This window comes from Parasteatoda tepidariorum, chromosome 10 (genome assembly GCF_043381705.1).
Source record: "Parasteatoda tepidariorum isolate YZ-2023 chromosome 10, CAS_Ptep_4.0, whole genome shotgun sequence".
Lineage (NCBI taxonomy): Eukaryota > Metazoa > Arthropoda > Arachnida > Araneae > Theridiidae > Parasteatoda > Parasteatoda tepidariorum.
This window is the reverse complement of record NC_092213.1, coordinates 26,365,112-26,382,126: the sequence shown is the minus strand read 5'-3', so window position 1 is coordinate 26,382,126 and position 17,015 is coordinate 26,365,112. Positions and strand designations below refer to the sequence as shown.

The 17,015-nt window shown below is 27.2% G+C and overlaps 1 protein-coding gene across 1 annotated transcript in view; it reads right to left on the bottom strand.

Annotated features, from left to right (window-relative positions):
• LOC107446213 (eukaryotic translation initiation factor 4 gamma-like) overlaps positions 1–16,540 on the bottom strand; it is a 50,481-nt gene extending 33,941 nt beyond the window's left edge. The window contains exon 1 of the mRNA XM_021148158.3: positions 16,409–16,540. Within this exon, the coding sequence (XP_021003817.2) occupies positions 16,409–16,411 (3 nt within the window). The 5' untranslated portion in view covers positions 16,412–16,540. The remainder of the gene's footprint in view (positions 1–16,408) is intronic.
• Between the last annotated feature and the right edge of the window lie 475 nt (positions 16,541–17,015).

Genomic DNA, 17,015 nt, shown 5'->3' with positions numbered 1-17,015 from the left:
AAGGTTCTGAAGACTAAGTTCATATACTTCATATGTTTAGTTAAATTCATATGTTTCGAAAAAAGTAATGCCTAAAAAGTATCTAAAATTTCTCTAAAGTCTTGAGACTTGGTAGATAAGGTAGTGTGATTGATAGGCTAAGCAATTTGAAAACATTTTATATAGAACATCTTGTGAAATTTTTTAAATAAGCTGTGATTCTAAAATTTCGTCAATGGCTTATGAAATGGTATGAGTTTGAAGAGCATGCCTGGTATGCGACCTGCAAAGTTTGAATGGATTAGAAAACAACAAGATCTATTGACAAAAAAAATGCAACGTTTGTTCTAAAAAATGAATAATAAAATTTAAAAAGGCTAAATTTGACTTTAAAAAATACTACAAAAAAATTTAAAAGCAATAAAATAAAATAAAAGTTGAAAAGTAACAAAAAATTATAAAATAACAAAGTTATAAAATAAAAAAATACTAAAAGTTATAAGATAACAAAAAAAGTAAGTATTAAAAATAATGAAACAAAAAATATCATAAATAATAAATAAACATAAATAATGTGACTGGAAACTATTAAAAACAATAAAATTATTTAAAAATAATAAAACAAATAAATTTTTTGAAAATAAACGGAGAGAAATATAATAAAAAAATTCAAAGATTTCCTAAACATTCTTCTTTTACATTCTAATTAATTTTTCGCGAAAGATGTTAAGTTTGAACTTTATGAGCATCTATTCAACCAAATTTACTTTTTCGGTTCTTAATAATGATAGTCATGAGGCTTCAAACAACTGACGTCATTAGTTATTAAAAACGTTCACGTTTTATTTATTAAGTGCTCAAAAAAATAGCGTTTTTCGAACGATAATATTACCCATTATAAAAGTATCCATGGGAAAGTTCTGAAGCTCAAATGCATCAGTGCATGCATTTTGACCAATTTGATTTCTTAAAGAGAAAAAAAAATGAACAAAATAAACTAAGTTGACATGAAACATTTAAAATAAATTGTCAACCTATCCCGCTTACAATATCCCTTTCACAAAATAAAAACTCAGTTTTTCATGCTTGAGTAAGTTTCACTTTCTACGTTAGTTATATTACATTTCCTCAGCTACCGACTTCAAAATAACATGTTTCCATTTTATGATTTTATCCTCATTGGATTGGACAAGTAGAGATTATTAATTATTTTAAAGATTGACAAAATATTAGAGACCCAATTTATTTATTTAAATGTCAGCATAACTCCCAACGAGCAATTATTCATATTTATTTAGTTAAATGAAAATGTGCACGCATTGGTCTAAAATGGTGGAAGTGAAATTTCGCTATCATGCCAACTTGAGAAAATTTGAATGAAATTGTTGAATGAAAATGTACTTTCATTATTCAATAATTATCATTAATCAGTTCAAAATAATCATTAATCGACTTAAATTATTATTAATCAGTTCAAATATGCATTTCGGCATGATTGCAAAATTTCACTTCCACCATTTTAGAGCAATACGATGCGTGCATATTTTCATTTAACTAAATAAATATGAATAAATGCTTATGGAATGTGGTAGAATAGCGTGACTACCACTACAATTATTTCATGATGATCCGCAATTTATCACTACAATTATTTCTGAATAACTTTTAATCTTATAAGCGGATCTTTCCTTTCTAAAGCTCAATCTTAAGGATTCGAGGGGGTAACCCTCAAATATGCTAATTTATTATTGCCGTCGATATTTTAAGTTACGAAATCAGACACAAAAACGTATTTTCTCTGAATAAGCATACCTTTTGTTCGATGGATTTGGATGTCTGACCCCCAAAATATGGGGGGAGCCGCAATCAGAGAAATATGGTTCCCACAGTTAGGTCAGGAGAGCGTTCCTAAGTTTGTACCCCTTACTTTTAATTTTATTTTTTGCGTATTTCGCTATGTCTCAAGAATTTTTTAAGCGAATTCAAAAAATTTTGCGCGCAATTATAAAATTCATGAAAAACAATAAATATTTACAAAACGTAACTTTTAGTAAATATTTAATATTTTTTATTACTTTATTTAAAAATAATAGAAAATATTTTGAATTGTAAGATATGCAATTTTGTACATAATTTTAAAAAATGTAATTTTACATGGTAAAATACAAATTTTGAGCAAAATCTGATGAATAATTCCTGAGAAATCAAATTTAAAAAATACTGCTTCTTCTTTTTCTTCACCGAATCATTCAAATTAAATAACTATTACTATAAAAGTTATGGAATAATATTTTACGGTAAAAATGGATTTTACGAATGCTAGTTTTTTTATACCGTAATTTGATCTGGAATTTTTTACAGTGAAATTATGTACGGTAATTAAGCAATACTATAATTAACATGAGGTGTCTCTCATTATAGTTATGAATGAGCTATTTTTTTAATTGTCGTAAATGAGTCATTTCTTTTACTAACCAATTTCATAAAGTTCATGGTGGCTAACTTTGATCATGCTTGAATTACTATCTGATACACTTACATTGAAATATTGCTTATATTTCTTAACCTATACCCACCCTAAGAAAATTATATTTAAGAGAATAATTTTACCTCCCTTTTCTTGAAGTTAATTTTTAAATTTACTGAAAAACATCCATCTTATTGTTAACTTCGTTATGCCTGAAATGAGAAATAGATTTCTTTCTTAACACAATATGAATATTTTACGAATTTATATTGTTAAAGCTTCTTTACAATTGTCATACATATCTTTAAAAAAATTCTAAATAGAAATTTAATGCTCATTTTAATAATATTTTAGAAACTATAAAGTATTCCATTGAATGAAAGTTCCAACTAGAGTTTTTAACATAAATTGAACTTCATTGACCTAAGTAGAGAGTCCTTTCGCCCTTTTTAAAAATATTCTGAAGTCCAACAACTTATCTATCTATATAACATCGATAGTTAATACACAAATAACTTTCATTTCTATGCACAAACAATCAAACTCTCACAGTAAATTTAGTTCATTCGTGATTAAGCCATAGTAATGATTCAGGAATTAAAATGCAAATTTTACATTTATTTTCCCGAAAAGTTTTCCTCCAATCATTTCCAGGAAAAGATTTCAAAAGTATATCTAACTAAATTGACAGCAATTTCCGATACCTTTCAAAAAAGCAGGAACATAATTTCTTTTAACATCTCCGCCACTTCCTCCAAGGGTTAAGAAACAAACCAAGGAATATCACTTTTCAAGAAGAACATTCAAGTTAAAAATTAAATGCTGTTTTATGATGTCATATCAACCAACTTGTTGCCACCTGGCTATTGTTTATACTCGTAAAAACTGGGTGACATACTTTTATTCTTTCCGAAATTACTAGCTTCCTATAAATATCGTCCAAGGGCAATGCGCCTGTGCGATTACGTTCTATTTTGCGTAAAAATGTCAGACATCCCACTTGCGTATGACCTACGGGGCGACGGCAGTGACCACGGGGCTTGTCCTAAAGGTCACGGTTACTTATGAACGATGTTGTTAACATTTAGTTTTGAGGAAAAACACTTTCTTTCGTCTATTATAATGGAAATCAATCCTTTTGTTTCCTGAATTTCATTCAATTCATATGTAAAGCTTCCTTTTATAAATTAAATATCCCATTTCAAAAGTTAAAATAAATTTTTGTTTCCTATTTCCGTGAAGGGTTAAGATATCATTTTACTTATCCCAAACTTTCGAACTAAATTTTTATGAGTTCACAAATTTCAATATACCCACTGATTTTTAGTTTTTTTCCAACAAATAAATATTCCGTCGCAGAACAATAATTACAGTCAAGCAAATTGTTTCTTTACATAATTTTAGCATTCAAAACAGATTTTGCTTTAAATCTTTAGCTCATTCATTTTAGTTCATCATCCTCTAGTAATCGTTTCTATAGAAACGATCGCTAGGGGAATTTTATTGGTTAGTTTGTTCAAAATTACATGTGATTTCAAGAGTATTCACTCACTTTGAAAGGATAATTTTGGCTTTCAATATTTTTTAGCTCAGTTAATATGATTAATCTAATATTATGTGTATTTCACAAAAATGATGCAGAGATAAATTTTTTCTAAAGTGATCATTTTTGAGAAACGTATGAAAGATTTGCGTAACGTGCAAAAATAATTTACGTACAACGATCAGTGTTTGACACAGAAATAAATGGAAGTACGGAATGCAAATAATGAATGCAGAAATGAATGGAAGGAATGAATACAAGCAATAGCTACGTGTTTAAATAAACGACATTTTTAAAATTCGATTACTGAGGAGCTATTTGACTCAATTCATTCGAATTTTGTATTTTGACATATAAAATTATTTTTTTTTTAAAATGTAGCCAAATCCATATACCTTGCAATATAAAATTGTTTAGATTATTATTTAATAAAATAATAACAAAAATAATGAATAATTATTAATGATGACTTATGTGCGAAACTATCTTTGGATAAAGAATTTTAAAATTGTGTAAAAAATTTTCAATTCGCTTAAAACATTGTTAACATACGATGAAATACGCAAAAACCAAAATGAGCATTAAGGGGTCCAAACTTTCGACCGCTCTCCTGACAAATTTAATGGGACCAAAATTCCCTAATCTCGGCTACTACTCCCCCCCCCATATATTTTGAGGGTCAGAAATTCAAATCTGTTGAAAACAAATATAGGTTTATTAAAAGAAAGTAAGTCTGATTTTGTAACTTAAAATATCGTTTACATCAACTAATTTATAACCATCGTTGAACAGCCGACCCAATTTTTTGGGCTTACGACTACGAATATTCAACTCCACAGCCTTGTAGTTTTTAACCCAATCCAGAAAACAAGGGAACTCCTGGATGAAGTATTAAGAGAAATTGTCTTCGTTGAGGACTTTTTGATGGAACTAAATCGCTTTTGATTTACATGGCGTGGAAAACCACAAAAAAAACCACGGTCAACCTGCCTACAAGGGGAGTCTAACCCATGATCCGTCTACCAGTGAGGATATTTTACATCAGCACTGTGATCAGAGCAAGCCGGATGCGGTATTCGTATCGACCAGCCATTACTGGGATTCGAACCCAGTGCGCCTCATTGGAAGGCGAGCACTCTACTCCCTGAACCATCGCTCACACCAACTAAGTAGGATATTTGAGGTTTTTGCAAACTTAGCAAGCAAAAGATGAATTCAACCTATTGGCATAGGTTTAAAAATTCGTTTTTTGCTTGTTGGCTCAGTAACCTCTTGCAAGTTGTTGATCATTAAGTAAATTTGTCAGAAAATTTGCATCGAGGTGAATATGCACTGAATAAAAAAGAATTTATTATTTGCAACACAGTATACTAAAAGAAAAACTTTAATTCGATATAAAATGTTTTTGAAGGATGTTAAAACACTTTTGTTTTAATAAAATTGTGCAATTATCTTCTATCTGCGTTGTTTAGGTATTGACAATAAAAAATTTTACTTTTATAATTATTGAAAAATAAATGAAAATGTAAATATTGGTAAAATTTTAAATAAACATAATTAAATATTTTAAGTAAACGTAGTTTAAAACTTTAAATAAGCATAACTTAAAATTTTAAATAAACATAGTTTAAAATTTTAAAACAATATGTTTTTTGCTTTCTTTTCTCTAAAAATCGTGAAAACAATTAAATAAATACACCCTAAATAAGTTTTTAAAAAATTGAAATGTTTGAATAGTTCATTTGTAACAATAATTCCATAAATATTAACATTTAAATCAAAGTTTTTAGCAATGCAACTTACAAAATTTAACATTAGCATTAAGATCATTCATTAGCTTGGAGCAATAAATAAGCACTAATATTATTTAATTAAAATAAAAATATAAAATTCGTCGATAACGCTCATAAAAAAATTCATGAACAAANTTGGAACTTTCGATAAACAACCCTGCTATCAAAGAGAAAAACTCATCACGCTAGGTGATTTATTTATTTTTGATAAAACTTTAGTTATATATTTAAAGAATTGTTTACGGAATTAAAAGCTACTCATTCACTTTCATTTCAATCGAGTGACTCAATCAAGGGCATTTAATTGACTAAATGCAGAATCCAATGGCACAAGAGCAAGATGCAGTTATACTGCGCAAAGCTAAAAATTGAAAAGAAATTTGTGTGTTACTTACTTAAGGACATAAAATAAACAAATATAAAAGCTATAAAAAATGTTAGGAAGCGAAAACATAAAGTAAGAAGAAAACAAACAAATAATGGTAAAAGATCATCGTGAAATCTCGACTGTGTGAAACTGGTAAATAGATGATTAACTCTCATAGGGTTTTCTATCACAAAAAACGTAAGCAATAGTGGAATCATTGTTCAACTAAAACCTTACAAAAAATTGACTGTTGACTTTAAAAAGTATTTATCTTCATATTATCTTTTAAATTTATTATACAGGGTTTTTCATAATTCCCTCCGGGGTTTCGAAGCGTTATAGTAAAAAAACGAAGACGAATATGGCAAAAAAGAACATATGAAATTATTCCCAAAGTATTCAAGTTTTAATTTAAGCAGTTGCCGGTAGATGGCAGTAACATGTACCACTGAAGCCAGTTGTAGTAAAGAAAAATGTCGTTTACAGGCGGAGGGAATTATGAATAACCCTAATGTTCTGACACAAGACTTATTATAAATATAGAAGTACTTATCTTCACATTATCTTAAAGCTCCATCATCTAACTATATTAGGAGCAGAGTTACATCTATTGCTCTGATAGAAGACTTATAATTATAAATATATATTACAAGTATTTACGTTCGTATAAGCTTATAACTCTATTATATGACTATAATAGGAGCAGAATTATATATAATACTTTGACACAAGACTTTTAATTATAAATATATAAGTACTTATCTTCATATTATTTTAAAACTTCATTATCTAACTATATTAGGAGCAGAATTATATCTATTGTTCTGATAGAAGACTTATAATTATAAATATATATTACAAGTTCTTACATTCATATAAGTTTATAACTCTATTATATGACTATATTAGGAGCAGAATTATATCTAATACTTTGACACAAGACTTGTAATTATAAATATACAAGTACTTATCTTCATATTATCTTATAACTCTATTATCTAAATATATTGGGAGCAGAATTATATCTAATACAAAAGTTTTAAAAGTTTGAGAGTTAATTATTTAAACATAAAATTGTGAATGAATGCTTTTTATAATGAAACAAAATTAATAACAGCATATAAAATTTTCATTGTAACTTGAGAATTAATTCCTCTTGCTGAGACTTAGATTGTTCTGTGACCCACGTTTATGTTTTGAGAACTTTCTTTTCTGAAATCCAATTATAAACAAAAATTCTAATTATAAGTTACTATCTTCAAATGAATGATTGCATATTTTAAGATGGTGACTGATGTATGAGGCAGTGTTTTAAAAGATAGTATAATTAACTTTCCTATCAAAGATTTAATAAGCTGGGACATTTGAAATAAATATAGAATTTAATTGAAATTATTATTCATAACTCATAAAGCTCATCATTTTTCCCTTATATATTTTAGTTCGGTTTATTTCATTATTCATTTACAAGTCTAGAGATAAATGATTGACATGGCTACAATGAATAAATTTAAAATATATGTAGCTTTTTATAATCATGTATTTAAGGATGGTCTTATATATTCATCTCTAAAGGAAATATATTTATATAAACATATTTTTAATCCGTCAGTTAGATTTCCTGACATCCTTCTCCCTTTCTGATTTTGATGGCACAACTTGAATGAAAAACCACCGTGACACCATTCTATTATGTTAAAGTCATAATATTGCTTATGATTCTAGCATAAGTTGATATTTAACACACTAAACATAGGAGGAAGACTTATTGACAACCACAAATATCTACTCAAAGAAAGGCTAACGAACTTAATGAGAAATAAGATATTGAATTCTTAATAGGTTTACAGTATTTAAAAGAGATAAATAATATCTAATTTTATAACTTTTGAAAGATAATCAATTATACTTTTCTAGAAATTTTGAAGATACAGAATTTTTACTTTAAGAATTCGATATCACACTTTTAAGTAAATTTACACATAAAATGAGTAAGTGAACATGAAAACACACTCTGTATTGTTTAAGAATATATTTTGTTAGACTTTCTCGGTTATTTTGATTGAATTTACTACATTTTATTATGACAAAATTGATAGTTTCCACGTAGAGTGAATTTAGTATTAAATACACTCTCTTTTAGTATTAAATTCACTATTTAGTATTAAATTCACTAATTTAGTATTAAATTCACTAACTCTTAAATTTAACTTAGACACTATAATTTAACAATTAGAACAAGAATGAATAAGTTTTAACTTTACTCACAGGAAAGTATAAATTTAAATTTTGCATTGTTAAATTGTTAACAATTCAAATATTATATAATATATTATTTAACTATTTATATAAACAACAGCCGCCGAAAGCCAACCAATGAGAACGCACCGTAAAAGGTTCCCTCTATCCTCCACTTACGCTTCTATTTTTATATTTTATAATCTGTCAAACTTGTTACGATAATATTTTAAGTCATTTTTGAAAGATAATGGTATGTGTAAATTTATTTGAATTTGCTACTCGCTTTATATAATTACATTTCGTATTTCATTCTGTATTTTTTTTTAATTTTTTGCTTTTTCTTTTCTATTTTTTGCGTGATAGGTTTTATTTTCATTTCAATTTTCGAAAAAAAAAGTTGAAAACAAGCAATGCATTGTTAGAATTTTCATTCTAAAAGTTACCGTAAAGTTTACGGTAAAGAATATTTTTTTTACCTTTACGGTTTTTAAACTGCTTACAAGTAGTATGGTTAAAAAAACCATGAATACAAAACCATACGGTTTTTTACTCAATAAGAACTAGTATGGTTTCACGACCGTAAAAATTTTTTTAAACAAAACATTGGAGATAGTTCAGCAGCCTTATGGTGCTGCTGTCTATAAGAGAAGGACAGTATTGCATTCCAATAGACAAGGGTCATGAATTGGGAATTACAGGACACTGAAAACACTTCATGTGTTGAAGAGAGTAAAGGAAATTTTGTGGAGTCAACGTTGGGACTCGAACCTACCTCCATTCTATCAGTTGTGAGATTGACCGATTAGCCCTCGGCTGTAATATGTACCCATCAGAAAGGAACTAAGTAGCTTCATTAGATGGGCCTAGTTGGTGTGATAAAATTCTGGTTTTTAACCGTAGTATGTGAAAGCAGTTAATAAGCGGTTTTTCTCATAGTCAACAGATTGANAATTGAACAACCTGATAATGCTCACTCTGGTTATTGTTTCCGTTTTTAAAAGAGCTATATGTTGAGCCACCTCTTCCAGATTTGCCATGTGACATTTTTAGCAGCAATCATTGGTTGATTTTCTAACGTTGCCATTCGGGGAGTTGTTATATAGATCCTTTAAATTAAATATTATCATGTTTTAGGGCATGAATCTGAATTGAACAACCTGATAATGCTCACTCTGGTTATTGTTTCCGTTTTTAAAAGCGCTATATGTTGAGCCACCTCTTCCAGATTTGCCATGTGACATTTTTAGCAGCAATCATTGGCTGATTTTCTGACGTTGCCATTCGGGGAGTTGTAATGAGGCTTTTTTTTGGTGCCGTGTAAGAGAAATATATATATATATATTATTTAGCTATTTATATAAATAACAACCGTCAAAACCAACCAATGAGAACGGGCCATAAAAGATTCCCTCTATCCTCTATTTACGCTTCTATTTTCATATTTTATAATCTGGCAAACTTGTTACGATAATATTTTAAGTCATTTTTGAAAGATAGCGGTATATATAAATTTATTTGAATTTGCTACTCGCTTTATATAATACATTTGATATTTTTTTTTTGTAGATTTTTCCTTTCTATTTTTTGCTTGATAGGTTTTATTTTCACTTCAATTTTTGAATTTTGAAGTTCGAAACAAACAATACATTGTTATAATTTTCATTTTAAAATTGTTTTAGATTAACAGTAAAGTTTACGGTAAGGAATATTTTTTTACTTTTACTGTTTTTAAACTGCTTACAACTAGCATGGTTAAAAAACCATGAATACAAAACTATACGGATTTTTAATCATTTACAACTAGTATGGTTTCAAGACCGTAATTTTTTTTTAAACTAAACATTGGAGATAGTTCAGCTGCGTTGTGGTGCTGCTATCTATACCAGAAGGAGAGTATTTCATTCCAATAGACAAGGGTAATGAATTGGTAATTACAGGACACTGAAAACACTTCATGTGTTGAAGAGAATAAAGGAAATTTTGTGGTGTCAACGTTGGGACTCAGACCCCCATTCTATCAGTTGTGAGACTGACCGATTTGCCCTTTCGACTATAATATGTACCCATCAGAAAGGAAGTAAGTAGCTTCATTATATGGGCTTAGTTGGCACGATAAAATTCTGGTTTTTAACCGTATTTTGTGAAAGCAGTTAATAAACGGTTTTTTTCACCGTCAACAGATTCAATACCATCTTATTTATGGTTATTTGACTGCTTTGTTTCAGTATGGTAAAATAACACTTAAATAAATTGTTATTTAACCATTTTTTAAAAGAAATTTCTAACAGTGTATTTAAGTGTTTTATTGACAAAACAGTGATAGTTTAAGTTAACGATCATCCGATGCTAACCCTTTTTTAATTATTTGCTTATTGTAATTTTTATAAAAAAAAATAGCAATATTTTGCATGAAATATGCTGCAACTAATGTTAAATAGTGTTAAATTTAAACTAACCCAAAGATAACGAAATATTTTATGTTTACCAAAAATTTTTAAATCAAATATCTTTTTAACTTGCATTCTGTATTATTCACAGGATTTGCTTGTAAAGATTTAATTTATTTAATTTTAAACTTCTTAATACAGTCTTTCAATTATAAAGAAATATTACTTTAGAAATCTTCCACAATCGAAATTTTATTCAATGCTTTATTAATGCAAACTAGAGCCTGGGTTATTTGCATATATTTAAGTTCATTTGGTTCTAAAAGATTAACTTATATCTAAATAATTTATGATAATTAAACAAGAGTTAATAGTTGGCTATATGCAATATTTATATTATAAGCATAATGTAAGACCAATTTTAATTAAAATGAATATAATAAATGTATTGTGAACGTATGTTAATAATTACAGTGAAATTACAGTATAATTACAGTGAAATTAATTAAAAACTCATTACAAATGGTGATTTTCAAATACTCGAACTAATGCTGGTTGAAAATCCCACACTCTTACTTTTATCAAAAAGGACTTAATTGAAACTTCTCAAAGCCGGAGTTAAAAATACAAACACATGACAAACACCTTGCACTTGTTATATATTAAAAGAAAATGACAAATGTAAGCACACTCTTTACGAATTCCGCAGCCTGCTTGCACCGACCACAGTGCTGAAGTAAAATATCCTCAGAGGTAGACGGATCATGGGTTAGAATTCCCTTGTCGTCAGGCTAATCGTGAGAGGTAGTTTTCAGGGTTTTCCTCACCAAGAATCGCAAGTGCGGTCTAGTTTCATCAACAAAGTCCCCCACGAAAGCAAAATTTCCTCCCAATACTTGACTCATAAGTTCCTTAGTCTTATGGGTTGGGTTTAATATTACAAGGCTAGGTATTTAGTCATTGATTGTGGTAAATTAAAAATTGGGTCGGCTGTTCAATGACGGTTATAAAATTTAAAATAAAATAAAATGTAGGCATAAAACTTTTTTTTAATAAACGATTGATAAACAATCCCAAACGCAAGAGAAAGATATTAGATATTCCCTAAATTTATTTTTTTAGTAGGCATTATTAGATAAAATATAACATTTCAAATAAAATAATAATAAAAAACAAAAGTACCTACACAGAGAAATAATTCTCGCATAATTACTATACTGCATGGTAATGGCAATTGATAAAATCAAAAGATACGGTATTTAAACCTTTAATTTGTTAATTATTCCGTTCATACCTTAACGGATTGCCAGGAATTCTAGTTTTGAAAATTATACTTCTTATAACCACACATTTAGCAAAAAACACAATATTTTCAAAAGCAAATTTTACCGAATAAAAGGTTTTTATGTTTATAAAATTACCAAATTTTACCACATTTTCGAAATTTTTTCACTTATTATGAAATAATATTTTATTGCCAACTTTACCAGTATCATAACAAAAGCGCTTCAATAAAAATCTTTTAGGTGTTCCCATAGAGTCAAAAACACGGTAAACTTTACCGTATTCTAACAGTTTTGATCATTTTTCTTTTCAGTGTAGAATAAAGATTTTGCTTCTAAGACAAAAACAGAATAACTATAGTAACCTAAAGCTAAACGCTGATCTAAACAGTTGGTTGTTAGTGAAATTGCTAGGTATTAATTTTATGACCCGCAGTGAATGGACAATTACTGTTATTTATCTTTTCCTGATGCAACATTAAATCACTTCCATTGCCTTGAAGCTAAAGGTGTTTTCTCTCATTTAATAGGACTGTGTTTATTTACTGCATAATTAATTATTCGAAGTATTCGGTCTAATTCACTTCAAGGTAAAAATTGAATTCTATGAAATTTTATAATTGATAAATATTTTCCTCCAAATATGCATTTTACAAAACTATATATATTGATCAAATATAAATATAAATATTATCAAATATGAATATTTTAAGGTATTATTAAATATAGATGGTATTATTCTAAGTATTCCGGCTAATATCCGGTTAAAAACTAACTACAACGGAATTTTAAAAATAAATTCTTATTTTCTCAGAAATATGCATAATACAAAGCTATTTAATATATATAAATCAAATATAAATGTTAAATTATTATTGAACATCCCTTGTAATTACTTAAAATATTCAATCTAATCAATCTAATCGCTCCAATATACATTGTAATTACTTAAAATATTCAATCTAATCAATCTAATCGCTTCAATATACATTGTATTTACTTAAAATATTCAATCTAATCAATCTAATCGCTTCAATATACATTGTAATTACTTAAAATATTCAATCTAATCAATCTAATTGCTTCAATAAAATATTCAATCTAATCACTTCAAGGTAAAAATTAAATATGCCGAAATTTTAAGAACAGATGAATGGTACATGTGTGTTACTGATATAGCTATATGCATTATATTAATCAAATATAAATATAGCGTTTTAAGATATTATCAAGTGTGAATATTTTTTAGTATTATTAAATATTGATAGAATATTCAAAATATTCGGTATAATTCACTTAAGGGTAAAAATTGAATACAACTGAATTTTAAAAACCAATGCATAATATAGAACATGCAGTGCACAACAGAAATATGCATAATATAGAACTGTATAGTATATATCAACCAAATATAAATTTATTAAATTATTAATGAATATCCGTTGTAATTACTTAAAATATTCGATCTAATGTGCTTCAAGATAAAAATTAAATATGCCGAAATTTTGAAAACAGATAAACGATATATGCATATTACGGCTATAGATAAGCATATTACGGAACTATAATATTGATAAAATATAAATATATAGCATTTCAAATTATTATCAAATGTGAATTTTTTTATAGTATTATTAAAAATTTATAATATTGATAGAATATTCAAATTTAATACAACGGATATTAAATACAACGGAAATTTAACAACAAATACACATTTTCACAGAATTATATATTAATATATATTATATATATTATATATATATATATGTCATTTATAGTTTTATTATTATATATATGTTATATTTATATATATATTTATTAATCAAATTTAAATTTAAAGTTTTAAATTATAATTGAATATCTGTTGTATATTCAAAACATTTGGTCTAATAAACTTAAAGGGAAAAAGTAACTATGCCGAAATTTTTAAAATAGATAAATATTTTCACCATTTACATTGATCACATGTAAACATAGCATTTAAAATTCGACTATTCCCATTCTTCAAATGTGAATATTAAAATGCTATATAAAATACATTAATCAAATATAAATTTAAAGTTTAATAAATTATTATTGAATATTTATTGAATCATTCAAAGTATTCGGTCTAATGCGCTTCAAATGTAACATAAAAAACTGATATATATTTCAATTAAAATTTGCAAACGTAAACATAACGTTTGAAAATATTATAAAAAAATTGATATTTTAAATTATTATTGATTATTTATAGTAGTATTTGAAATACTCTGTCTAATAATAACAAATCATAAATTTTGTAAACAAAAATCGAACTAATTATTAAAAATTTAAATATGCAAGATAACACTTTGAAAAACCTACAATTTTAAACGAATTGTAAATTTCTCATTATATCTTGACATGAATCACACAATTGTAATAACTGACAGAAAATGTTGCTATGCAAACCATGGAATTGATTGTGTTTCTATAATTGCAAAAAGTTAACCTTGTTCAATACAATGCAAATGAAGAGTTACAAAAAGAAATTCATTTTTAAGCATTTTCATTTTTATTCATAATGGCTTTTATTTCTTATAATTTCAACCAACTCGTGTTTAACAAGCTGATATGACTAGTAAATAGTTTTGCTGCTTATTTTCTCGTTAAAACAGAATTTGACTATATTATAACATATTAACAAAGAAAATGCATCAAACAAAGCATTTTTTAGAAAAAAATTACTCAACATTTATTAAAAAATTACCGTTTTCAAGCTTATTCACGTTTAACCGTAATTTACACGATGCAACATTATGAACGGAGTGTATCCAGTTACATAACCTCGTGCAAAAGCACCGCAACTAGAGATCTCACTACCAGTAAACTAGACCGAAAACGTTTAGAAAAGATCCACTTTTAGTTTATTTTCTAAAAAAAGATGGCAACACTGAACCAGTGTTAAATTTTATTGGAAATATTGACTTTAATAGAAAAGGTTTCGTTTTCAGTTTATTAAGGGTTACATTTTTAGATAGTGATCTGCCATATTTAAGGGAATAATTGGATAATTTTGATAACAGATATTTTGTATCGAACGATTTTTTATATCCATAAAATAGTGAAATGTAATAATGTTATGATGTAATAATGTTAAATGTAATAATGTAAATGTAATTCATGAATACAACGTTTTAAATTATACTCAAATGTGAATATTCTAAAGTATTTTCATATATAGGTTGTATTATTATAAGTACTCCGGACGAAATTTTAAAAATATATGCATATTTTCTCAGAAATATGCGTAATACAAAGCTATATAATGTAAATTAATCAAATATAAATTTAAAATTTTACATTATTATTGAGCATCCGTTGTATTATTATAAGCATTTGGTCTAATGAGCTTCAAGTTAATATGCCTAACTTTTAAGAACAGAACAAATTATGTATGTATGTTACTGATATAGATATGCATGTTACGGATCTATCTTAATCAGTTATAAATATAACGTTTTAAGCTATTATCAAGCGTGAATAATAACTTAAATAACTTTTGACACTGTTCATTCCTAGCTAAATCTTATAATACTGATTATTTTTTAAATCTATTACCGTTGAAGACCTTAAAAATAGAGCATGTTGAAAAAAATTTAGGAACTCTCATCTGAAATTTAGGCTCACATGTGGTAGGTTGTAAATATGGAGCATTTATTGGTTCTTATTGATTCTGCGAATTTTTTTAAAAAAAGGCACCGGTTTCAAGTGGGGGAAAATGTTTAGTAAATAGCTGTGTTTAAAAAAAAAGCTAGTCGAAAGCTAATTTTATCGGAAGTCACTAAAACAGCACTTAACACGATCCATTAACACTTAACATGACTAAACCATCCAATTATGTTGTTTGATGTTATATTTCATAACAGTAAATTATTAAAATGCTAATTACAATATTTTTGTCTTATTTTGACCTAAATTACTACAAAATAAATAAAAAAGTATGAAAAATATGTTTAATTAAAATTCTGCTTCAAGAAGATAGCAACAAATTTTTCTGGATTTTTCAAAAGATTTTATTTCTATATTTAAATTGATGACAAAACTTTAAGATTTTATTTTTTATTTTATCATTAGATTCATAAATTTCGAATGAATTTAACCATCACTACATATGAATACATTTAATATATATATAATTACATAGTAATCAGACAATGGTCTCTTTAAGCTTTGGAGAAACATAAAAATATGTTTTCATGCAATTTATTTTTCAATTTTAATTTATCACCACTTTTAAAAACCATTCTTAAAAATAAAATAAAAAAGTTGAAAGGTATGCGATACAACCTAACGCAAGAGAGATAAAAAGATTCACACTTACCATCTTTGGATATCAAAAACACAGCTTTTCCAGTAAGGATTATTATTTTCCCACCATGAGAAATGAAAAAGACGAGTCTACCTATTTGATGAAACCAAACCCACAACTTTTTTTAAAGCTTATCCGGCAATTGGAAGCCTATTTATATGTTGACCTTAATAAAAAAGACACTTCCCAAGCTACGCCTATGAAATCTGTTTTTGGCGGGAAAACTAGAAATGGAACCAGAATGATTGCGGGTTTTCAGTGATTGACAAAGTTCAACGCTTCCCTTTTCCTCCAGAAAGAAAAAGTTCTTTTTCATTAATCACAATCTCATATTCACAATTGTTCATTATTACGTATGATTATTCTAAAAGACAGGGAAGATTAATTTATAGCCCTTCATTTAATCTCGACCCCTCTATTCTTTTGTTCGGGCTCTTTTCTTGGTCGCCATTTTACGTAATTTTGGAAAGAACATTATAATTAGGTGTAGTGTTGGCAACACTCTCCGATATAAGAGGAAGAAATGGAATTTTTTTTTTTAATAATTCACTTCTTTATTTGCAAAATATTTTTTAATCTTCCTTCCTCCTTTTTGTGCCAAAAAGGATAACTTGGACCT